At 40.2% G+C, this 26,997-nt stretch overlaps 1 protein-coding gene across 1 annotated transcript in view; it reads right to left on the bottom strand.

The window, feature by feature from the left end:
• Nucleotides 1-16,325, bottom strand: part of TTC39C (tetratricopeptide repeat domain 39C) — a 36,677-nt gene extending 20,352 nt beyond the window's left edge. Inside the window, exons 1-4 of the mRNA XM_058812108.1 lie at nucleotides 16,168-16,325; nucleotides 5,446-5,494; nucleotides 3,837-3,965; nucleotides 2,752-2,866 (exon numbers count right to left, since the gene is read on the bottom strand). Of these exons, the coding sequence (XP_058668091.1) occupies nucleotides 2,752-2,866; nucleotides 3,837-3,965; nucleotides 5,446-5,494; nucleotides 16,168-16,301 (427 nt within the window). The 5' untranslated portion in view covers nucleotides 16,302-16,325. The remainder of the gene's footprint in view (nucleotides 1-2,751; nucleotides 2,867-3,836; nucleotides 3,966-5,445; nucleotides 5,495-16,167) is intronic.
• Nucleotides 16,326-26,997: the final 10,672 nt, after the last annotated feature.

Below are 26,997 nucleotides of genomic sequence, written 5' to 3'. Positions count from 1 at the left end.
TTCAATTTGCCTATTTACACAGCAATCATCTTTGTTATAAGCACACCCTCTAATAATGCTAAGTTTTAAACATGAAACAAATGGGGAATATCCTTGCACACATCAGCTGTAAAAACAGACACCAGCATTTTGGCTGTGACAGGGCCCTGAGAGTGAGGAACTGCAGTGACAAAGACTAACTAAAAATATAACAAAAACATGTTTTAAGCAGCAGTGTTCTAAACAGATATAGCCAGATTTGCAAAGATCAGTGTTATAACTAATGCCAGAATTAGACCATAACAGGTGGGGTGTGTCAAAGAAAAGCAAGATGCTATTAATACCAAACAGTTCTATAAAAGCCTTTGATGCCTTTGAGGCCTTTGACAAAACCCCTCCCAAATCATAAAAAAAGCCCAACATTTCTAGAGAAAGTAACATCACAGACTAGACTGCCTCTTTTTGGATTCTTGCTATACGAAGAGGGCAAGAAGTTAGTTTGATAGTCTTAAAAAACTGTACTGAAAAAAAACTGCGAAATTTGAATTCTCAGTTATGACAGAAGGGTTCTGTCAACATGAACTTGGAAGTATTAAAAAAAACAACTATGAATCCTCTCTCTTGAGATGAGTGTTATTAAAGCATTAGAACAAAAAATGAAGCCCCTAATCTCGATTCAGTTGCATTACAAGACCAACATTACTCCAATTCTAAGCAATTAGGTCACTTTTTGGCTGCACGGAGTACCTTAAAAGTTATGTGGTTCACCACAAGATGAATGCTCACACAACTATGCACAGCAGTGTAGCACACAGGTAGTAAGAAAAATCCACATTTTACCTATCCTACAGATAATGATTCTGCCCAGAGCTAACCAGTGTATTCCAATGCAAGCATGAAATGGAAAAGATGTGGTATGGTGGAAAAAAAAGTAGTTTTACACTTTGCTTCCATTGGTGTGCTGTCATTAACAGTTCCCTAACACAGGATAACTATAATTTATATGATATTGATATACCAATATAAAATAATGTAACAAATTAAAACAAGGAATTTCTGAATTTTTAGATACAAGAGTTAAATCCAGCCAAATCACTGAGTTGATTTCCCAACATGAAAGCAGTCAGACCCATGACAGCCGTGGTAAATACTAAGAGAAGGTAGTTCAGTATTGCCAGGAGAAGCTAATGTCATTTGGTCTGCCAACAACTTTATGATGAAACTATTTCTAATACATCCACGAGGGCGGAAAAGAAAATATAAAATGTGTGAAGCATGTGAGAAACCAACTTGCGTGGCATCATATGCTTCTTGTCAAACTGTTCCAGGAAGAAAAACACAAGGAATTTTTCTCTCATCCACTAATCAGAAATATTTGTCTCCTGAGTGTTTTTTGTGAAACTACACTCATTTCAATCATATGGTAGCTATTTCTGTGCAGAATACTATACAAATAAAGAATGTATATACAGAAAGATAATATACTTTAAAACAGAAAATAATAGATCCAGTAGCTCAGCAATGTCAGTAACTAGCAGTCACTGGGGTAGTATTTAGCTGCTTGGAATTTTAACTAAACACTACAGGTGTATTTTTTGCTCAGCAGAATAACCCAAATATACAGCATGTTCTGCAATTCTCTACTACCCACTTCAGTTCTCTGAGCTGCAGGCAAGAGAGAAAGGGAACAGACACCACCTTCAGTTACAGCATCCAACCCAGTTATGCAGCTGCAGAATACATACTGAAACAAGGGAAAAAAGCTTCAAGAGGGAGGGAAAAAATAACCACCACAAACAAAAAATCAGAATTGCATCAAAAATAGCAAGAAAACTCTTCTGCAGCACAACACGTAAAGTGGACAGAAATATCTCCTGAATTTCTGCTGACAAGAACCAAACAGATTCTTGATGCCATAGCTTGGAATAAAACAAGTCTGCACATCACAGAATGCATTATATCCTTGACTGAAAATTTTAAGTGTTATTTTAAATAATCTGAATGTTATTTCCCCATTTCCTTGCAGCTGATCAGCAGAGCTTGGTCTGTCTGCCATCTCTTGGTCTTCATTGATTTGGTAGAAACCTGAGATATGCTTCCACTTCCTATATGACCTTGACCACAGTTTCTATAAACTTACAGATGAAAGCATGTTTTAAGATTGTGCAAGAGATGCAGGAATGTAAGAAAACATCAGAAACAGCTCTGCAGTTGAAAGGAAGGGTTTGTATCCAACACGACAGGACTACCTGCTTTGGCATGCAAGGACACACTCTGGTGACCAGAGAGTAAGAACAGATTCAGCAGTTCCATGTTCAGCACATTCATTTAAAATTGCTTTCATTGGCACTTTGTCACCTCCCTGAATTGTCATGAACAGAATACATATGGAACATCAGGATTTTCCCAGTGGCCTGGATTTAATAGCCTCTTTTATCTTGCAGGCTACAAAGCACACAGACACTCCATCCAAACTTCCCCAACTCAACACCTCTATGATAACAAGTAAACTTGTCTAAGGAGAACCAATTGAATATAATTATTGGTATGGAAAAAGAAAAAAAGCCCTAATTTGCAGCAACCAATCTCATTTTTCACCACTACCTACACAAAGGCAGAATACATCTTTAAGTGTACCAGTCTTGGAATGTTTCAAATGGAACTGTGCTTACAAAGCAATTATTTTTACTACAAGTCATATGGTTATTTTATGATCAAGTTTTATAAAAAAGACATGCTAAAATATATCTAAACATGAAAGCCACAGCACACCTGATAACTCTTGTTTTACAAATGAGAGCACAGCCAAGTAGACTTGACAGTCTGCTACAATTATTTGCCTCTGTAGACGATCTATCATGGATAGAGTAGATTTCCGTCCATCAACCTGTTTGGAATATACAAACACAAAGGACAGAGAAATATTAATGAAGATAATACACAATACTTGTTTAAATCTGAGAAATTAAAAAATCCAAAATTAACTGCAAGTGGTGGTATTGCTACTAAAGTAACTCAGCATTTTGAAGTTCAAAACTACACTAAAATTTCTCAGACAGATTATCATGCAAAATCCTACCTAATAGAGAAATTTTATACATACACTACCAGTTATTTTCCCCAAGGTTCTACAAATTGTCATAACAGATTTAAATTTTATTTAATTATTACTAAATTCATAAGACATGCAATTAACAGATATTAGACAGGAAGAGAACAGAAAAGGGTGTATGACAAGTGGCAGGGTAAATACAGTGCCTCTTAAGAGCAGAGTTAAGTATGACAGGTTCAACACTTTTTACCTAGCAAACTAAACACTGAAGAGAAATGGCTTCTTTTTCTGCTGTGTCACACTTGGCAGGCTGCTCACTGGATGCTTCTACACAACTACTTTAACTTGTTCTGAATCTCCATGCTTTATTCTTCCTTCATTATTTAGAATGAAAAATCTAAAAAAGGAAGGAAAATTCCCTAGGAATATGCCTGGCTCACAGCAATCTGCAGCCTCAACATCCCAACTTTTGAACATTACTAGAGCATGGATGAATTAAAGTTAGCCTGAATTAGACAGACAGACTACCAGCTTCCTGAAATTATTTTAGTAGGTTACAAATTTGCATGTTCAGGAAACAATTACTAGCATCAACAAAACCTGACACTTAGAAGACACTTCACTCACCTGAGACTAAGTATTTTAGAATAATTAGGAAATAGAAGTAAAATATTTGACTGAATTTCCAAATTTATTAATAATCTCAATGGCTCTTCACATAACAAAAATCATCTTTTCAATATACAAATAGGACAGAAAGGAAGTTTCCAGAAAAATTTATTCAATACACAAACTATGTTCTTACATTCTTTTTAATTTTATTCTTGATTGTTTCTATAACTCCAGCTTCTTCACTTTCACAAAGTTTCTCTGTAGCCTTTAAGTCATCACATGCCAGTTGCATTTTCTCCTCTTCAAATGTCATCATGGCATTCTATTAAAAAACAACCATATTTGAATGATAAAAACCACAAATACTTTTACTTCTACAAAAACTCTAGGATAGTAAAAAATTTCATAAAAACCAGACAATAAAACTTTTTAACCTGAAGTAGTAATACACATACATCAGTGCAAACACTTCTAACACATAAACATCACACTAGAAAGTTGAGATCTTTACCAAGATTTCAAGACAATGAACTCAGAACACACTAAGGGAAAACCTCTATCTTAGACCTTTATATACAGTCAAACTGAGTGCACCACCAGATTACTTTAAGCCGAAGAAAAACTCCTATACATTCATTTTTGATTTTTGTTATGCAAGGCATGGTTTGCATCTCTGCAAGTATCTGTTTTTATTCATTCATATAAAAAACAGGCCTTCAAAGTCAGTAACAACAAGCAGCTATTAAATTCTTCAAAATAATAGCCACAGTCCCTCCACAGGCAAGAAGAAAAAGAAACCACATCTCACTCCAACTACTGCTGAATCAACTGAAAAAAATTTCAGGACAAGTAACTTCTTTTCTTGGAGCTTATTAAACAAAAGCTCTGAATGACACAGGCACACCAAGTGCTGCTTCTATATTTAGAACAGCAGCTAAGCAGGATACTTTCAAGATCCTCTGATGCTGCACTGGTTCAGCACATCAATTCAGATAAGCAAGCCTGAGAGATTCTCTCTTTCCCCTCTCCTCCACACCAACTTAATAGGAAGCATATGCCCCAGGAGGTTTCCTAACCAGTGTATTTTTCCATATTGCACACTAGAGAGAATTCATATTTATTTCATTCACATATCATGTATTTCCGGCATATTATAGTAAATTCTGTCTGTCAAAAGAGTATTACCATAGATAATTTCTGGTGAGATCTAAGATGAAGCAGCAAAGACAGTCTAAAAAACAAGATCCAAACACTTTCTAATACACCTGCTCAGTTTTTATACATGGCATTATAATTCCTAGTAAGTTATATAAAAAAAAATTTAACAAACTTAACTTGTTCATTATGACTTTTCAGTAAATCAATATTCTCAGTTCTCATCTATCCAAAATGGAAGCAATGTGAATGGATTGAATTAACAACTTTCATCCAGAAGTACAGATGGAGAAATCTTCAATAGCAAAAGTTACCAGAAAAACAGGCATTCATGAGTTTTATTTTAATCAAATAAATAAATAACTCCACTGCTCACTTAAGAGAACTTTTTATTATGGCTCTGTTAATGGAACACATAAATATTTAATACATTTAAGCTGAATAGCAGAACCTTTACTTTCTATTTAAACCACATGGGTAAACAAGCTTTACACAGTATAATGCCTCATTCTCCAGCTATGTTTAATCTATAAATTTGGAAAAAATAGTCTCAGAAAAAGAAAAAAAATTAGAGTATTATGAACACATGTATGCACATACACTCAAGAACCCCAAGAGATGTATACTCTCTGCTCTCATCTACTCACCAAAAAACTTACAAAACTGGCTCCAAAACTCATTAACGGGCTATGGTTTCTGTAAAGAAAACAAAAAATAGTTACTATATTTGTACATATTTCCTGTAATAAAGATCCATATTGAATTCCTTGGGTTTAGCTTGCATGTTTGTAAATAAGTCTTGATGGGTATTTCGTGTCAAGTTACAAAGATATCTGTAAAACATAATGGAAACAGAAAACCAAAAGCTTCATATATTTTACTATACTGAACATATCTTATAAAAATAACTTTTTGGTATTACAATGGAGCATATTTTAATTACATATTTAAGAGAAACCACTGCCATCAAAATACATTCAGTTCAGGTCAAAAGAAAAAGCTACAAAAAATTAAAAATCTGCCAATTCTACTCTCCTCTTGTGATTTACCACTACGATTTTGTCCTAGAAGACAAATGTTAACTGGTTCTATTAAGAGAGTCCCATTTCCAACTGTTTCTATGAATTTAAGTTAATCTACCCACTAAAAAAATGCATCTACTACATAATGAAGTTGTTGTAATACAAGGTTCTTAAAATGCTTACAGTTTCGTAGCTGCTTTGTTTCAAGCTCAGAATACATATTTTTCTACCCTATGTGGATCAGCTTTAAGATGCTTCAACCTATTCTGTTCACAGGCCTATTCCCAAGGGTGAAATCACAGCTAGATCAAAAAATTCAGGCAACCAAAACCCTGGTCATAAATCAGACAGGCTTCATGAGGCTACAGTAATGCCACACAGAAGGCACTTAAAAAATAAAATTAAAACATCAGGACCTCAGTGGTACCAGTGATTCACATTGTTCAGTGGTGGGCTGCCAGGTTATACAAAAACACAGACTTCAAGGATTTACGAAGTATAATTTGGGCTACAGAAACATATACTGCTACAGTAAAGCACCCAATTTTTTCAACTTTATTCTACAAGCATTATATTAAAGCATAGTTTTAAAATAGCAGAGGTACTTGAAAAACAAGAAGTATATTGCTAAAACACAAATTTCCAGCAGTGAACACACATTATACAATACAAGAGTAGTTTGGCTGTTTGTTTGGTGTTTTGTTTTTTTTAAAAAAGCAGTCAGCAATGTTTCCCCCACACACACCTTTTCTCACTTTTGATTTAGCATAAATATCTAAAAGCAAGACCATGAACAAGAATAATGAGAAAGAAAAACAGGGAAGACAAAGCATGTTGTAACAGGAAAAACCTTCCCTTTTTATACACACTGCTCAATTCTGTATATACACCTAAATGCAAGATCAATACAACTTGACACATTTTCCAATTATTTTTTCCAAAGGAAAAATAGGTTGAGTACTTCCCCCTTTGATAGCAGGCAACAAAGAACAGCTGCCAGCAAATGTCTCTGCTTCTCAGTACCTGGGCTGTGCTCTCCCAGCAGCTGTGTTCCACAGGGCAGCAGCAATCAGCCACACCAAGTGCACTTGCTGCAGCTGGCACTTCCAGCATGAACTCCTGCTCCAGGGGGCACATGGCTCCCCCATAACCCCTTTCTCAGCTCATGAGGTATGTGGGACCATCCAGCAGCCAGTCCTACCACCATACTCCCAGCACAACCTTCACCACGCATTCCAAGGTCACACCTGCATTGTCAACACCCAACCGATCTAAAACTGCAGAACAGACCAGCACAACACCACACAGATCATTTTCATGTATGTAAGTACAAAGCTGCATTTACGTCACATTTTAAAGAAGCTCAGAAATAAAGTAAATGTTTCATTTTTGTGTTTCCTCAGACCCACTTACACAGAACACAAGCAGTTCTGGGGGATTAAAAAACATTCATGTTAAAAACTGCAACAGTTAACTACAGTGGAGAGCCAACTGTTCTTTAAAGCGTGCAAAATATACTGAAGCAATGAAAATTTGCCCAAGTATTCCAATGTATATTTGTCTGAGTACAGCTGAGTTTTTTCCCCAAGTACATACTTATCTTTTTCATCTGACCTTTCAAAACTACTTCCACACTTGCACTCTTGACACTCACTGCTGCTTCTATTCCCAATTCATCCCCCATGATCAAAGATGAAACAACAAAAAAATCAAGAGCCACTTTATTATTCCATTCTGAAATTATCAGTAGCTATAATACATGAGGTAAATGTCACAGATCAGTTCTTTTTAACTTTCACTCACTCAGTCTATAAAAAGCATTGCCATTACAGCACATATGGGCTGCAGCACAAAAGGACCCTGAAGCAAGGGAACACGATGCATAATATTATCCTGTGTCTGGAGATGGTTCTGTTGAGACCATGGAGTCTGGCAATCAAAACATCAAAACTTTACTGTAGGAGTCCCCCACACAGAGTTTGTGTCATCACTAAGGAAAATAAGGAACACTTCTAGCACATTCCTACATAGTCACTGGGTAGAAACTATAATTGCAGCTTTATGGAAGATCATTTAGTAAGGTAATTTCAGTGTTTAAAATACAATTTTAAATAATAACCATGTTATGTGCTCAGTCTTTGTAAGTATTATGTTGACTGATAAACTCTTCAAGGTTTAGGTTATCTTTTCCTTGAAGGCTAGGAAAAGTTTCAAATGGCACAGTACTGTCCCAGTAAAAACAGGTGTGACTAATGATGACAGTAGGTTTCTGGGAAAAACACAATCCCACAGAAAGCTCAAGCTCCTTGTAAGTGACCTTCAGCTTCAGACATGAAGTTTCATCCTATCTGACAGACAACTCTGAAGTTGTCAAGAAACAAAAAAATGAGGCAGCACTTGAGAAGATATTAACAGCAAACCAAGGGTTGCATCAATGCTGACAGGAGCCGTGGAACAGAATACAAATTAACACTGGGACACTGCACTACCCAAGCTGTCCTCATGACTTTGAAAGCAAAAACCTCCATTAAGTAAAGAAAAATCTCAAGACTTTTAATTAGTTCAAAGATGAAAGGAAAAAAAAAATCAGTCTCCAGACATATTTTGTAAAACACAGTTTGCACTTCACCTGGGAAACTAGGACTCAGAAGGTATCTTTCTTATAAGAAACTATGTTATTAACACCAGTACTGCAAGATGCCACAGTAAAAGGTCCTACATATCAATGAAGTTGGCATCTGTAACCAAACTTAAATCAAAAACTTAAGAGCACTGAAGTAGAACTTTCTTCCAGACATATAAACTAGCACTACACAAGACACTGCTTCTCCCAAAAAACCCTGACTGATTTGCCTCATTTCATAGCATACATTTAAGGTATTAACTCACTTTCAGAAGAAAGGTGTCCATTATGCCCCATTTTCACACATGATGATAACATTCAGGGGTTTTAAACTTTGGTTTAAGAATGCTGAGATAATACAGCCCAGTTTCACAATTAAAAAACACATCAGAACTGAAGCACATACAAACAAATAAAAAAAATCAATTACTTCTCAGTATTTTCTTTTTTTTTTTCCTACAGCTATTTCCAAGACAGTATTTCACTTCTCCACATCAGCTTCTAAAGCTACTACAGTCTAGCTCAGGTTTAAATTTAGAGTAATGTAATTAACTTGCCAACACTTCCTCAGTGTTTTTCTAGTCATTGCTACTTTAACCACAGTCCATCAAGAATTCCAGCCATCATGCTGAGAGTGATGCTCAGGTTGAAACAAAACTAATTAGTTCTGTCCACAAAGTGAAAGAATAAAGCAAAATGGCATAATTCATCTAAGTTCACAGATAAATATAGAAGCAGGAACTGAATATTTTAAAACAAGGCATAAAATATGTAAATAGAAAGGCAAGGAATTCACTGCAACAACATTCAAACCCTTTGGTCATTATTCCATCACAGATTATTTTAAAATGTGTTCTAGAAATTGTTTGTGAGACTACAAACATGACAGAGCCATGTATGTACACCTCTCATCCAATACTGGTCAATGAAATACCCATGGTAATAAAAGTGTCATGGAAGCATTACAGCATTATATCACATTGAGAACTGCAAATATCAGATCTAGGTTTAGTTTACATTTCATAATCAGCCCATATTTGTTTTGTTAAATAAATCCTCAGCATACATTTCTATTTTTACTAGGCATACACAACCAGAAGAGACATTCAGGAACATAAAAACAATTCTGTGGCCCTGCTCTATCCAGTTTTTATCCGATTTGTTTTGTCCTCCTGCAAATTAACAAGAGATTGTTTTGCTCTAACTTCAGGCTGTGAACTTTAGACACACAACATCAAAACACTGGAGATTAGGAGAAGAATTTTCAATTGTATGTTTAATTTGAAACTAGTTACAAAGGTGAGAGACAAGCTAGTTACATCAGCAGATTTGTACTAGCTCTCCACTTGCACTCTCTAAATCTGTCAGAATCGGGTACTTAAGCAAAACCTTTTTTTTCCAACCTGACCAAAATCACTTTCCACAACCAACTACAGCAGCTTAACTGACATCATGTAACTTTAATACCTTGAAAATCCTGAAGTAGATTAAAACAAAAATGTTTTATCCTATCACAACAGCCTGAAATATTTTACCAGAAGCAGCAGATCAATGAGTGGGTGCACTAACATGAGTAAAAAGTCTTTAAAGCATTTGCATCTTTCACAGAATTAATTTAGTAAGATCTGCTTACTATCACACCTCTTCTGCCATCTCCAAACCTGACTTCTAACCTCTGAGTTATAAACCCAGATTTTACTTTAGTTTTCTGTCATCTTCCCTTGGACTTCTAGCCACCAGATACTGTTCCATATGACAAATAGATCTCTCAGCCTCCCTCTACCCTTTCTACCACTTCCTCTGGCAACACCCCCTCTGTCTCTGTCAAGAAGTCCACAAAAGTGATCATCTCTGCATACCCAGATCCTGGAAGATTTAAACTGCAGAATACTTAAAATACTTCTAATCTATCCAAATAGCCAGAAAAGTGACGCTGGTTTGATGTGCATCGTTATTACTATTACTCTGCCTGGCACTGAGCAATGAAATCTCGCCTCACTGGGGTACACATTTAGAATATTGCTACTAAAAATCACTTCCCTTACAAACAACTCCCTTCTCTACACATCCATCTAGCAGCTGCTCCTCTGCCCATGGCTGCAACAAACAGAAGCACACAGGGTCGCTGGCAGGGCACTCACGATTTATTCTCACACTGCCAATCCAGATGTTATCACCCTGTGCCCAACCAAGTGACGTCAGCTCCCGCTCTGCTGGCCTTATCTTTAGAGAGGCTGCTGCAGCATCTACTAAATCACTTCGGGTTTGCTCTTAAGGTTCCTTCCCTGAGGTATATAAGCAAGAATTTCAGCAGTGGTTAGACAGCCCATACATGGGTCATAATCCACCTACTGATCAATGCTGGCTTAATGTTACCTTGCCTCAACTTGCATTTGGATCAAAAGTATTTTGGGCCACAGGGCATTTTAAGTTGGTAATATGAGGTTCAAATGCCTATTAATAATGGACCTCTGGTCCATTACTAACTTTGTGTGCCTGTTAATACACATGATGTAGCATGTTACCTTTAAATTAATTTCAGGGTTTTTAAGCAACCATAGTAAGCTTTTTCCCATTTGCACCAGCTTCCAGTTCTGCATGCTCTGCTTTACCCTGGCAGGCTGAACATCATGTCTTTCTATACTAGCCCCATTCTTTAAATCTTTACACATTTTGTGTTATAATCACATTTCTCCATATAATATTCAATTTCTTCTGTGGATATGACCTTACTGTATACACTTTACTTGTCATTTTGTACCATTTATCTTTCCATTAGGAAATTTTTCCAGCCTTCTCAGGTGTTAAAATCATTCATGCAGAGTCAAATGTCTCTTGGGTAGGAGACAGAAGATTGTTGGATTTCTTGTGAGATAATAGCCCTGAGCTTATGATTGGTCCTGGCAGCCAGGAGGGTCAACCATGTGTCCTGGGGTGCATCAGACACAGAGTTTGTCATCCAGTCAAAGGATACAATTGTCTGCTCTGCACTAGGGCAGCCTCAGCTCAGGTTCTGTGCCATTTTAGGCACCACAATGTAAGAAAGGCACAAAGCCATCAGAGAGCATCCAAAGGAGGGCCACAAAGGTGGTGGCAAAGGGCACTGAGGGCAAGTCATAAGAGTGGCTGAGGTCACTTGGCTTCTGCAGACCGGAGGAGACAGAGAGGAGACCTCCCTGCAGCCTACAACTTGAGGGGAAGAGGAGAGGCCCACATTGATCTCTTCTCACTCAGGACTCAAGGGAATGGCACAAAGCTGCATATGGGGAAGTTTAGGTTAGGTATAGGAAAAGATTTTTCACCCAGAGGGTGCTTGAGCCCTGAAACAGGCTCCTCGGGGAAGTGGTCGCAGCACCAAGCCTGACAGAGTTCAAAAAGAGTTTTGGACAATGATCACAGGCACATAGGGTGATTCTTGGAACTGTCTTGTGCAGGGCACAGTTCAATAAATTGATCCTGATGAGTCCCTTCTAACTCAGGATACTCTATGATTTGACAATTTACGTTGTGAGTCAACATTCAGTGAAAAAACTCCTGGCTTTATTTAACACTGTCTTCTCTTAGCTGGAGGAAGTTTTAAAATCATTTTTGAATTGCAAATGCTCTTAAGAAGTGAAGAATCAGTAAAAAAATAACTTCTTTTGACAGTTTCTTTCCTTCTTATATGTTTAGAAATCCACAAAGCTACAAGGGGAAAAAGAATATTCCAGTTCAGCATTCCTTCTAGTGTCAGGGTGGTTCACCAAACCATCCTGATGCTTGAGGGCTCCATCTTCACTGTCTATGTCCTTGGTTAACCTCCATACCTCTTGCAGCTTCCACAGACACTCAAAAGTTTAAACTGATGAGAACTAGGACAGAGTCAGCACTGTTCAAGCTGAATACAAAGACTGATATCTGACAGTTTCAAATATGAGTTAGCACTGAGGGAACCTAGTATGGCTACAAGCACTAAGAACAGTGGTGCTGTCTAGTAAAGATCTACAAAAATACCACATCCACTGGTATTTGATTCGTGATCAGAATGTCATCACCACCACCAGGTAAAAGATCTGGACTTCTAAAAAAAAATAAACTTGTGAAAAAGCATATGCAGATATACATGCTACATGTAGATGATTTTTCAAACCCTACTGTCTTCCCTCAAGTATAATTTAAAACAACAGTACTCCCAAACCACACCTGACAAATCATTAAGTGCTTCAGTGTGATAGTCAATGAAGTTCCAACTACATGTTGTATCTGGCACACAACTGAATATTCATCTTCTTCAGATCCTCTGTAGACGTGTACCTGAGCTGTAACCACAGAAGACAAAACATCACTCTCCATGTCCAATACAGAAATCATGATTCTGTGGCACATAACTTCAAAGTGCCACCACTCTTAATAGACAAGATTTTACTGGTGTGAATACGTGTATGAAACAGCTGCAATTCCAAGCCTGGTTTCCTCAAGGACTGCATAATGACCAGCTTTCAAATATAACTGACTTTAGGCTCAGCAGTCAGCTTTCTTTTGACAGTTTCCCTCTTATATGCTTAGAAATCCTCAAAGCTACAAGAGGAAAAAGAACACTCTGGTTCAATACTCAATACTATCTGGAAGAAGCAAAAATGCACAAGAGCAAAGAAAAATACATGCTGCATGTTCTAGAGACCAGGTTGCCTATTGTCCCATAAAGACAGAAGCATTAATTTGAATTCTTCACAAGATCTTTCAGGAGGTAATTGAATTTAAAATTGAAGTAACAAAAAGAATCAAAACCAGCAGTTTCTAAGAAATGGTTTTAGGTAGTTTAAAGTGAGGTGGCTACTGAAATGGAAGTTTTGCTGAGTATCTCCATTCTTCACTTCTACAATTCGTTAACAACTGTTAAGCTTCTGAAACAGAGCTAAATTACCTGCACAGGCAGTAGTTTAGAATTAACACTTTCTACCAGAAAGGTCACTTGAAATACAGACAACACACACTGATATCAAGTTAAAAAAGCTGCATGCCATCAGACATCTTTGACCTCTAGCACCATTAACTACAAACACTGATATTACATTATGGAGAGCTTCTAAACCCTCCCCATTGGGCTTACCAGTCCCATTTAGGATGAACCCATCCTACTGCATGATTCCAAGCACACACCTACAAAAATACACTCATTAAGAGTGCATGCAAGCAAACATATATTAAGCACTGCTTAAGTCCTTGCAAAAAAGAACACATTCAAGACAAGCACAGAACCAAAAACTCTTGGGAAAAACAAGTGGCCCTCACTGCAAATGTCTCCAGAATTCAGGTTTATAGGAAGTTGAGCTTGATTTGCTGCATCCTCTCTCCAATTCAATAAGAGTTTATTAGTTCACAGCAAGAGGAAACCTGCTACAAATTTTGGGACTAAGAACAAAGTTTTTAAATTACTCTAAAAATCTCCAGCCCAAGAGAGCAATTATCAATTTATGAACCATGAACTATCAATCTTATTAAGGGACTCGTATCTACTCCTTGCAGGGGGTGTTTAAAAGCCACAATCAGAAAGTACACTGAACTCAAGAGGCATTTCTTGATAAAATCAAACAAAGAAAAGCCTGCACCTGGCAAAAAAGATTGGCAGATTTCTTCACTTAGGATATCTTTAGTAATAAAACCTTCTAGACAACCAAGAGAAGTTTGCAGAAGAAATCATTATTCACCCTGTCAAGGGAGGATTAAACTGCATTTTGAGAACAGGAATCTTAACAATTTTACTCCCTAGTACTACTTTTAAAGTGTAAGAAGCATCACATACTTAGACTTCCTAGACTACCTTCCAGATTCACACTACTGAGAGAAAGCAATTGGCAGAGCACAAGCAAAAGTGGAGGAGAGGAAACCACACTGAGTATTCCTTAACTGGCACCTTAAAAAAATTACACAATACAAAAGCATGCAACCAAAACCAACAGGTTCCTTAGATACACAGAACAACTGAGAGCTTCAAAAGAAAGAAATACTTAAGAAGTAGCTCATAGGGTGCAACTTCACATGACGTAGACATGGCAATTACAGACAGGGTTTAGTGGTGGTCTCGGCAGTGCTGGGTTAAGAGGTGGACTTCATGCTCATGGCATGTGAGGAATGCAGAATTGGACCTTGCTTGTCACCTGCAAAATTCCAGTTAGTTCTACACAACAGTACTTTGTGTAACATAGCAGCATATACTGGAGACAAAAATGACATGTTTAATATTATTAACCTGTTGCAGGTACACAATTAAGTGTTGCCCCGTTGTTGCTGCTATTAAGTGAAATATTAACATGTCTCAATCCCTGCACTCCACTTCCAACCATCCTTTCTGTAAACAAGATTTAAATACATAAGTACATCATCACTATGAAGTTCTATTTTAAGTCAACCAAAGTCTTTTTTAATCATACAGACAACAGCATAGTGCATATTAATTATTTAGAACGTATGCGCAATTACAGCAGCCCAAGCTCGAGTGGAAGACATCAGCCCTAAGAAAAGAAGCAAGGACAGGTAGGGGCAACCTTTTCCTTAAGCCTGACTTACACAGCTGCACTAATGCCACTCCTGCCAGATGCCTACTTAACGCAGAAACGTAGACATGATGTGTGTGGGGATTATGAACATAATCTTACAGCCCAAAGATAATCACAGCAGCACTCACAGACCTTTTGTTGCTATCTACTTTGCACGCTGAAGACCGCATCAGACCGCACACGAGCACCAGAGCGAAAACCCCCCAGGACACATCTCCAGCCACACGTGTGTGTTTACACATACACGACAGCCAAATGCAGACAGTGCTACCGAGGGACCCCTGCTCAGCCCTTCTCCACCCTCCAACAAGGTACCAGACACCCCCCACCACAGCACATATCACCCCCAAGCCCTTGCGGCCAAGAAGGCCAACAGAACCCTGGGATGCATTAGGCAGAGCAGTGCCAGAGATTAAAGGATGTGATCCCGCCCCTCTACTCAGCCCTGATAAAGTCAAGGCACATCTGAAGTGCCCTGTTCCAGCTCTCTGAGTACAAAGGAGCTATGGAGCTCCTAAAGCGGGTCCAGTAGAAGGCAACGAGGATGACTGGGGGACTGGAACAGCTCCCTTAGGAGGAAAGGCTGAGGGAGTTGTGCCTCTTCAGCCTTGAGAAGAGATGACTGAGAGAGAACCCCGTCAATGTGTATAAATATCCAAAGGGTGTTAAGAGGATGGAGCCAGGCTTTCCTCGGTGGTTCTAAGCAGTAGGACAAGAGGCAATGGGCAGAAACTGATGCACAGGAAGTTCCACCTGAACACGAAGAGGAGCTTCTTTACTGTGTGGGTGGGTGACCCTGCATAGGAACAGACTGCTCAGAGAGCTTGTCGAGCCTCCCTCATTGGAGATATTCAAGAACGATCTGGGGACAATCTTGTGCCATGTGCTGTAGGATGACCCTGCTTGAGCTGGGTGGTTGGACCCACTGCGGCCCCTTCCCACCTGACCCACTCTGTAATTCAGTGCAACACTCGTGTCCCTTCCCCATGAGAGCGCTGACCGAGGCAGTAACCGGCAGCACGACCCTTCCCGCTCTGAGGGGCCGAGCAGGGCGAGGCTGCCCGCTCCGGGGCTCCCTGCGCGCCCCTCGGCCCCGCCGCCCGCTCACCGCCCGCCCGCGGGGGCGGAGGGGCCGCGCCGCGGCAAGGGGCCCGGGGAACGGGCGGCCGAGGGGCGGCCGGGACTGACCTGTATTTCTTGAAGAGCTGGTCGGACTCGCGGAAGCCGTTGTTCAGCAGCATGTTGATGCCGGCCAGCGCCAGCTCCGAATCCTCGATGGGCAACGGCGCTTCCCCGTCCTCCCGCTGCTCCGAGCCGGCCATGACGATGAGGAGGCAGCGGGACCAGCCGACTCTCCCCTACCTGACTACCTACGTACCTACCGACGTACCCAAGTGCCTACCCGCCCGCCCGTTCCCGGGCAGTCCGGTGCCGCCTCGGCGTGCCTGTGGGACGAGCCGGGAGCGCCCGGTGCTCGCGGAGGCGCGAACTCGGCGGTGCCGCTGCCGCAGCCGCTCCGCACCCGCAACCGCGCCGAAAGCGGTGGAGCCTGCCCCGCGCCCCAGCGCGCAGGCGCCGCCACGAGGCCGCGCAGGCGCGGGACCGGCGCCGGGCGAGGGGCCGGGGGCGCAGCGGCCGCGGGGCGGCTCCTCCTGTGGCGGGGCTGCGTTGACGGCCCTGCCCGCGGAGCCTTCAGCCGCATTTCGCGGAATCACAGCCTGAGTTGGTTTGGGAGGGATCCACCCACGGGGGTCTTCGAGTTCAATTCCCGTCCCTGCATAGACACCCCAGAAATCTCGCTATGTGCTTGAGGGCATTGTCCAAAGGCTTCTTGAACTCTGGCAGGCTTGGTGACCGCTTCCCTGGAGAGCCTGTTCCAATACTCGAACACCCTCTGGGTGAAGAACCTTTGCACAAAAATCACAGAATGAACCAGGTGAGAAAAGACCTTTGAGATCATCAAGTCCAACCTATGACCCAACACCTCCTCATTAACTAAACCATAGCACTGTGTCCAGTCTTTTTTCAAACAAATCCAAGGACGGTGGTGACTCCACCACCTCCCCAGGCAGAGGATTCCAGTGCCCAATCACTCTTTCAGTGAAGAATTTTTTAATGTAATATCCAACCTAAACCTCCCCTGACACAGGTTCATTCCTTCGACTCCTGTCACTGGTCACCACAGAGAAGAGATCAGTGTCTGCCCCTCTGCCTCCCCTCACAAGAATGTTGAAGACTGCAATGAGGCCGCCCCTCAGCCTCCTCAGGCTGAACAAGTGAAGTGACTTCAGCTGCTCCTCATATGGCTTCTCCCTTGCCCGGGTGGTAATGATGTGCTCAATGCCCCCAGGACGTGGCTGCCCCTCCTGGTTGCCAGGGCACTGCTGCTTCCGCGTGTGGCTGCTGTACCCCCAGCCCTGGGGACGGTACAGTGAGCACGGGAGATAGGCACACACTGATGCCTGGCTTAGGTGTGTCCATGTGGGGAGCTGCCCCTGCCTCGGTGTGCCACCCTTCCCTCCCCATCCTCACACCTCCCTTTGCTTTGCTGTCAGGCACCACACGGGCAAAGGTGGCTGCGACCCATCCTCCTGCCCTCCACAATCCTGTGGCTTCTTGCAAAATCCACTGTGGTTTTTAATGGATGGTTTGTAGCAGCTGGGGCTGCAGTCAGCCCTGGAGTGCAAAGAAGAGAAGTCCAGAGTCCTCCTCTGACAAATAACGTGGCTTTCCATTTCCAGATAATTGATTTTTCCTTTTTTCTTTTATTAGTGGTTTTATTCAGTGACTGCAGTCACTAGAAGAGAGAGTAAACGTTCCTCCTCTTTCATACAGTGGTGACTTTGTGACCTCCCCAGTGCAAGTCTGGGAAACAAAGGTTTCTAAGAATTTGCTCCCTGTCTCTTGACACATACCTTCATGATTAGCAATGTGAACTTACCTGTCATGCTGACAGCAAAAATCAGAATTTGCAAATTTGGTTCAGATACAAGCTCATCTGGCAGGCATTTCCAAGCACAGGGTGGGTGAGAAAGTACACTTGTGTAAATATATCCATTCCAACCCAAAATGGCCAAGTACCTGGACACTGAAAATACACCCACGTTGTTTCCATCCTTCTTTGCAAGAAGAGGCTTTCCTTGCTGTGCTTAAATTTAGGTGAATAGGAAGCTAATACCAACAACCTGGTCTTGCTTCCTGACAGCTAGAAGAGTCCTACAGCCGCTCTTGAGAAAAATTTAGGACTCAGACTTCCCCCACCTCCCTTGGTTGCATACAAAAGAATGGGACCAAACACTACTTTTAGCAACCCCTTTTCCCTGTCAAGCAAAACGTCTGTCTTCCTGTGAATCTAGTTGCCATATTTCCATACATGCCTTGTGGGAATTGCTGCCACCCCCTCGGGAAATACTTTGTACCAATAACTTCTTGAAATAACAGTTCTTGGAAGGTGTGGATTGCCTAATGCCAGAAGGCTTCTGCAATCTGTCAGGTGTGAATCGCATCCTTTGGCTGATTGCCAGCCTCTCTGTTAAACACTCCTCTGCCCAGCAGGGCTGGACATTCAGGGGGAGTTTAAAGAGGACACATCTTTAGTTACAGCGCACATCTCCAAAACAGCATGATATACACAGCCTAGAAATCCTAAAAGGCTTCTAAAAAGTCAGCACAGCATGACTAGGGAACAGCAAGCTCTCCAGTGTGTTTGCGGGTTATTTGTGAAATTTGGACTCCAGAAATGCAAGTAGCCTCACTAAAAGGAAATTTCAGGTTGCAGTTGCACTGCCCTTATTCCTTATTCTCACAGGCTGCAGTGTTTCAAGACACTGCATTCCAAATGAAAACAATTACTCCTGCAATATCTACCAGGCAGGATTCTGTGGGCAGGGGTTCATGGTGGAGCAGTTTATTATATCCTTCCCCTTTGTCAGATGTAATCAATCAAGAGGCAATGAATCTTCCTGTGGATTCCCTGAAAACTTGTCATAGGCTAACTCCTACCTCCAAGTACTATTTCTGAGGAGCAGCGGAGAGCCAAGTCATTTGTGCAACAGCTACTCCATTTCTCCAATGCTACACTCCTATTTCCTTGCCCCTCTGTTTGAGTAATAGCATAGCAGGGCTGTGTGCTTCCTGCAGGTTTGGATCCCATGCACAAGAAGCTAGAATTCTTCTGAGATCTTCTTTCTAGTACCCAGTTGCTCCAGACCTTGCTGAGGGCTGGCACTGATAATTTCTCTTCTATAACAAATGCTTTTATAAGTACTGGGTGGCTAGCTATTAATTTTCAAACTCAAGATGTGAATAGCTGAATCAACTCTACAGAAACACAGTTATAAGTGTACAGAAAAAAAAAAGGCAAAAACTGCCCTTTGGCTGTTCAAGTAGACAAGTAACACACTGAACACACCTTCCTTAATGAAGGAAGTTGACACGTGTAGTTTGACTTCCTCAGCTGAGCAGCAGCAGTTTTATAGTGCCCATGTTGTTGTGATCTGCACTGTAACTTTGTTTTCCTGCAGATTTGGATTGGAAGTCAGCAGAGCTGTAGGTCTGCCTGCCGTGTAACAGCAGATGAGGTCTTGTGATGGGTTACAATTAGTTTGATTCACATGGAGAATGTGATAGGACTGATTCATCCTGCTAAAAATGGCCAAGGGAGCAAGAAAACCACAGTGAAGAGGACCACATGGATGATTTGTATGTGCCAATCAAAGCTTACATTGACTTTGCAGTCTAACAACGCTCTAAGCATCTTTCTTGAGTTTTTTTGTGTTTGTTTGTTTTTTAAATTCCTGGTAGCATGCTATCATTGGCAAAATAGGCAGTCATCAGCCAACAATTTTAGCAGAGAGGTCAGTGGGTGGCTAGCTTTCCCCTCACCTCACAGCTCCTGCAGGGTAGTGTTGAATAACCTGTGCTGCCGTGGCCTGGTACCTCTCAAGAAAAAAGGTTGAGACAACTGATTTGTAATATTCAAGGGCAGTGAAGTTACTGGTGAACAAGAATTGTACTTTCAATAAATTAACTGGCCTGAAATTTCCAAGGCCTTTACTCTAGCTTCCCAGAAGCTGTTAGATAATGGAAGTGCTTACAATATTCACAACCCCTACAGAATGCAGAACTGTGGTGGTGTTACAGCCCCTTTGCATAACACTGCTGTTGTAGTTCAAGATAGCCTGTACCTTTGAATACTCAACTGCTCTTCCCTTTGACAAGCTTTCCAAGTTTCTGCCCTGTCTTTGAGCTTCTGACAGGGAGAAGTCCAGTTAGTCCTCACACACTGGTTCCTGAGTAAAAAATATTGATGTTTTTCCTCCACAGTCTAACCAGAATTTAGCCCTACTCATAAACAACAGAAAATAGCAGAAGTTAAAGTAGCAGGGAAAAAATTATTACAGAAAAACATATTGATTTATCTAAAGCGTCAGAGAGGAAAGAGTTAAAACCAAGGGCAGGCCTATATTCATATTTTCTTTAATATCATTTTCATAGTCTGTAATTTAGGTCCCACTTATCTCAGGGCTCTTCTCCACTGCGTCTGGATGCAGCAACCTAACCCCTTGTGTCTGTCTCAGAGTGCCCTAAATCTGATTTTGCTGGGTTTCCCTTTACCTATATTGCTCCAAAAGTCTACCTCTGTCCTGGAATACCTCAATAAGCCTGGTACAATTTGCAGTTTTTAAGATGGGGATGAAATTTCAGCAGTTGATTTAGAATACTTGACAATCAGCATTTAAGTCTGAATCATTGCTCATTTCAGTAGAGAAAAGAAAAATCCTTCAGGATGGAATTAACTATTAATTTTTTTTTCATAAAATGTGACTGTGTATGAATGTAACATGCTGGAAATAATTATTAAAATCATAGAGACATCTCCCACATTTCTGAATCTCAGACGCAAACCTGCAGAATCTGCTTCTGTAATTTTGTGCTCCTTTTGGAGGATTTGCTATTCTAGAGCAATATCAGATGCAGTCCCATTGTTGGCTATGAAGGGGTGTTGCAATCCAGAGCACGGCCATCTTCTCCAAACCATCAGAGGGGGCTTATCTGTGTCAGTGACTGCCAGTAATGGCTAGTGAATATATAAATGGGGGGATCTTCCCTTTTTGAATATAAGAAGAAAAAAAAATTAAGTTCACAAGTACATTTCTAAGGAAATGTACTTTTAAAGTAGCTAAAGCAATTTACTCCTGTGCTTTGTGCCTCACACTGTACCTCTGATCTTGAACAATAAAGGTGCCTGTCTATTGTGTCTGGTTACTTAAATATTTATGAGTGGTGAGCTCTGCATCGGTTATCATCATGCATTTTCCATACAGCACAGCAACTAAGCAATACTACAAAGCCAAGCTAATCTTCAGAGCTGGCTCTTGACATTTCCCCATTAATATGCATTGTCCTTCTGAGGGCTAAACCCTGCCTGAGGACACACACATAAAACGATTTGTCAATAGACAAGGAATATGCAAACATACCCTGCTGAAACAGGACAGGCTCAATGAGTCTCTTCATCCAAAGTACTCCAAGGATACTGAAAATTAGTCCTTTGACCCTTTCTTTTAATTAAAGAGAGTTACTGTAATAGTGATTAGAATAACCACTATTTCTTTGCAGTGGACCTTACTTCAGAATCAACTACTTCCTCTCACAAGCTTTCTGTTGTCTCTGCCTTTTTTTTTATTTCAGGAAGCCTTTTGTGTAGGGTGAGCTATCAGATAGACGGTGACTGATCCTTTAGTCCTGGTCTCTTAAGCATTGATTTGTGACTGCTCTCATTTAGTCTGTAACACAGACTGTGCTGTGTCACTTCTGCTCAGAGCAATGACAGAGATGGCTGGGTCAGAGCAGGTAAAGTTCTTGGAAGTTTAAAAACAGAATGAAAGATGAGACAGAGCAAGTTAGGGCAATTTTTTTTTCATATTTGTTGTATTGGATAATGTTTATTTTTATCCCCAGATTGTTGTCCTGGACCCAATGTATAATCAGTCATATGTTGGGATAAACTGATGTTCAGTCACACAGAGCTATTTTTACTGAAGCATATAAAGGTGTATAATTTTTGCTATATAAAGAATGCTAAATAACAGAGCTTTTTAGTGTTGGAATTTTTTATCCCAGAATCTGCTAATGGCCAAACATATGCACACAGTTCCAGAGAAAACAAAGGAATACACAAGTATTAAATACTAACAGCTGCTCTGTTCAGGCAGCAGACACATGCTGTCCTGTTTTATAAAAATTAATTGGAAAGACTTCTACCCAAAATAATCATGCCACTTGTATTTTTAAGAGCCAATTCAAAATGTTTTACTTTCAGAGGAATGACTTCCTACAGAGTTCAGATCTACATTTGATTATAAAAATACCTGCTCTGTATTGCGACACAGCAAGAAATTTAAAGCCCAAAGAGATCACCAGAAATCCACCAGTTCTAGCCCAGTCCTTTCTGGAGAGTCAGAACAAATTCATCTAAATAGTAAAGAAAAATCTTTTTCTGAATGTCGTTGAAATACTTTGAGTATGGAGAGCCTGTAGATTATTTCCCTCATGTTCTTGCTTCAGTGTACAAAGAAAACAATTATATGAACCTCTCTTATAGAAGCAGGGTATTAGTGGCAAATTAAAACAGGTGAGCTTAATGGTTTTGTGTATAGAGGGTGAGGTAGGACGTCTTGCCCAAACTGGTGCATATAAACATTATTTGTCCCTTGCTTCTACATTATGGGCTCTTGATTGAGGCCCTGTTAGTCTTTCAATTTTTACAACAATTAGCAGCTTTGAGCTTTCACAAGCAGGTCATACATTTTTAACCTCTAATCATTTTTGCTGATCTACTTTGGAGGGGCCCTCCAGTTTTCCTGCATTGTTTATTTCTGCATGAAGCCGCTTTACAGACCAATTGCATTTGTGAAGGATTTTTTTTTCTATATGTTCTTCTATATACATGCACATGTATCTAGCTATATTGTCAACAAATCATTTATCCAGATTGTTAGGAAGTTCCTTTGTACTTTTAAGCTTGTGGTGAGAATCAAGTAATCAGCAAGGCCATAGATAACCTGTGGCAAACATATCAGCCTCAATAAACACCCTTTGTGTTACTGCTCTCCCCAGTTCTTGTCACTTACAGTAATCAAAACCCCTTGTAAAACATACTTGGAATTGTTTGGAACATAATAAAGATAATATGTTTCTAAGGCATATTTTTCTTTCACAATTTCAGCAGTAAATATTTTCTCACAGGTGTCAAGCAGCTTGATGCATTATGTGATTTGAAGTGAGACTATTTAAAGAACACTTGTCAGCAACACTTTGTACTTTTCTACTTCCATTTGGGATTTTTGGCATTATATGTATTCTATAGGTAGCATTTCAACAGTTTTCACTTTGTTCTTTCTGTAGTCCTTTTCTACAGAAATGGAAAGGCCATTCAGCAGAATTGAGCTGCAGAGGCTTTATTTTGGCTGTTAGGCATCACTATTGTGTTTCAGTTTTGAAATCTACATTTCTTGCCCCTCTTTTTGTTCCTTGACTTAGAGTGGGGAACCTCTTGTTTAAATTCTAGTGACAAAAATGTCAGCAGACCTCACTAGTGACAGGTTTTTTTTCTGACATGAAATACAAGTTTATGTAGCCAGATTGTCCAGGTAATCATTTAGAGGAGACTAAGACCTAGCTTTGCACTCCCTGCTTTAAAAGATCATCACAGCTGCAATGCCCAGTAGTTGAGGTAAACAGAAAGGAGAAACAAAAGGCCTGGTGGGCTGATGGTTGGGTACAACCCATGAAGGCAGACGAGAACTCAGCAGGAGGTTATGAAGCAGCCACATCAGAGTTGTGAATCTCCCACTCCTGACATTAATAAAAACTGCAAACAATGAATTCTTGTGCAGATGTCCCTTTTGGCCTGTTTTCACATCTTCTGTACATTTTTAGATGGGAGTACTACTTCATGGTCTAAGAAACCACTGTCTCCTGACAGCCATGTGTCAGTCACATATGAAGGAACTTGCTTCACCGGTGCCTTTCAGCAAGCTGCTTAAATTACCCATGCATTGGTTCTCATATCTGTTGATGGAATTCTAATACCCAATAATTTTGTGCATTAACATTAGTGGCTATGCTACATGAAGATGTTTGGTGACCTACAATTGCCAAAGCATTTTGACTTTCTGTCACTGGAACAGACCAAGCAGGACATGTCCATGGGAGCAGCTCTGTCAGCAGTGTACATACACACCATACCTACAAAGATGGTGAGCTCCTTCTCTTTACTTAGCTACTGATGCCTTTGTCCCAAATTATTTCACTTCCTTATGTTTGGAGAGTTTAATCACATCTTCTGGAGCACAGTGCTCTGTTCTTTACAAAACTCTTCTCTGAGGCTTGCACACATAGAGGTGGCAATTGCCTTTTAAAAGAAACAGTATGATCTGCATACTGTTATATCAAAAGTCAGAAAAAAACCTAGAAACCATATTGAGAGACAGATGCTACCTCAGATATCCAGTTTTTATTTCTGGATACTAGCTTTTCATCTGGGAAGTGTGTTTTGGTCTGACAACTTTTGCTGCTCACTCAAGAAAATAACTAGCCATACCATTTAATTTAGAGAATTTAATTTGCAAGAAAAGCCATTGTGTCTATTTGTATAAACCTGAAGTGAAGGGTTCATCTTCTTTTAAGGGTGTACTCAGGCAGTATGTTTATTTAGGTACACTCCAGCATTATCTGGAGACAACAGCTAAATAAAGCCACATGCTTAAATAATCTTCATTCTAGTCTTTGCCCTAATTTGTTGTTCTATAGTCATGAACATTAATTAAAGTGAATGGGATGCCAGTTGATATGAATGGAAGATTCTTCACATTTTGATGTGTAAAACTGTAAAGCAGACATAAAAATATCCTCTTGTCATTTGGTGAGATTATTTCCTGTAGCCAACATTTAAAGAGAATTTAAGAGACTGGGAGCTGTTGACCAACTAGATTTTGTGCTGTAATGAAATGAGCAACCCAGGAATGTATGTGTTACCTCCTGGTACTTAAGGAAATAAGCAGCATACAGCTGAGTTATTTTTCTGTTATTGCTTACCATTAGGTTTTCCATTCTTCCACTTGCTTCTGGAAACTTGGGGCATTTATTTGGTATACATATTCTTTACAAATAAATTTATAATATGTTCCTATTTGGGGACTTGTTAATAAAGGTATGTGAGTTGGAAAACACTCTTGACAATTATAGATTCCTCGAAGTAGTGACTACCAGAATCTGCTCCCACTACAGGAAGTGGCAGCTCTGCAAGCAAAACACTGCATTGCAGATAAAGGGAGACATCAAAGTCAAGATTCTGAGTGTGTGTAATGGTAACCACAGGAGTAACTTACAAATCTTAACTTCAACAAGATTTTCATTAAAGTAACAGCTTAATATCAAATTTAATAACTCTCCTCTTTTTAAAAGTGTTTTTGGACTCTGAAAGCACTGCTGCCTTTCTGAAAGCACAGTGCCTTTTAAAACCATACATTGGGTGACTTATCCTGTACTGACTCACAGTTAATTGTTCTACAAACACGTTTTGTGAGGCAGAGAGCTACGTACAAGGCAAGTACCTTAAACTGAGTTGCATAATTTTAGCCATTATGAGTTATGCATGGCAATAACCAGGATTATACAGTGTGAAAAGCTGTGCTTTTACTGCAGGCCATTTCTTCAGAGCTCATTTACCAGGCACAGCACAAGGAGAAAAAATCTTCTATTTTTTCAGTACACTTCCCCATTTTTCAGTTCATTAGCATTTCTTCTCGAATGCTATTTTCTACTGCAATTCATCCAGCATTCCTCTGATTTTCTTTCCATTCCTTTCATTCTGATAGCTCTTGCACTCACCTATTTTTAGAGGGGTTGTACGTATACAAGCACATATAAATACGCCTTCTATCTCACATCTCTTTACTTTTTGTGCCTTTCATTTGGGTTCAACCTACGTTTTCTTCTTAGATTCTCAAGCTTCAAATCATACAAAGCACAGAAAAAACTAGTTCATCATATGGAGATGCCAGAAGCTAACCATGCTATGTTTGGGTGACTCAGTATTGAAAAGGATGAGTGACAAAAGCATTTATAATGTCAAATTTTCCCTGTAATTGGAATCAGGAGGTAATGTCCTGTGGCTTGTTCTTTTCTTCTCTGTGCCTGCTGACAGTACCACACAATGATATTTTTATAGCTGGGTCATAAGGTGGGCTGAGTGTTCCTGAGGACTAAAGTATAACCAAGTGCTGCCTCCATCTTCAGGGGTTTCTTGCTTGGAGCCCAGAGCTATGTTGGCTGCTGCCATGTGCTCTTACAGCATATGTTTGAGATGGTGTCTGGGTGTGGTTTTGTTTGAGGATCACTAATCCTCCTCCACTGATTACAGAAAGACAGCCTAGAGTAGACAACCAATTTTTGTCCACCTGAAGTTGTGAGAGGAGTAACCACACTGCTCCGCAAATGCTATGGGTCTTAGTCAAGTCAAGTGGGTACTACCAGTGCTACTGGCTGATTTTGTATGCATCCAAGTCTGTCTAGCCATTCCATTTGCTTAAAATCAAATAGGTCCATGTATTTTGTAACTTTCTGTGGGCTCCCAAATGAAAAATAATGAGTTCTTCTATCCTAATAGTAAAAGCCTTAACATTTTTGTCTGGATTTGGTGGTGGAATGTGCTCCTGTAAGCACAGCTATGCATGAAATGCAGATGCATGTGACAGTGTTACAGTGCTTGTTGGTGCCAGCCAGGGTTGTTTTGTTCATTGCTGCTACAGAGCATTCACAAAAAACCTCATTGGTGTTGCCCACTGAAACACAGGAGATTCATGTTCTCCATATAGAAGCAAAATTTTGTTTTCCAACAGATCTCTATGCCTTAATAAGTTTCTGAAACTGCAGTTTTGTTTTCAAATTACTACTTGATGCAAACACTTTCTGCAATTGTTGCAATTTGTTATAGCTGGGAATGTCTACATT

Source organism: Ammospiza caudacuta, chromosome 1 (assembly GCF_027887145.1).
Source record: "Ammospiza caudacuta isolate bAmmCau1 chromosome 1, bAmmCau1.pri, whole genome shotgun sequence".
NCBI lineage: Eukaryota > Metazoa > Chordata > Aves > Passeriformes > Passerellidae > Ammospiza > Ammospiza caudacuta.
Note: the sequence above shows the minus strand (reverse complement) of the source record. Positions and strands in the feature narration are given on the sequence as shown.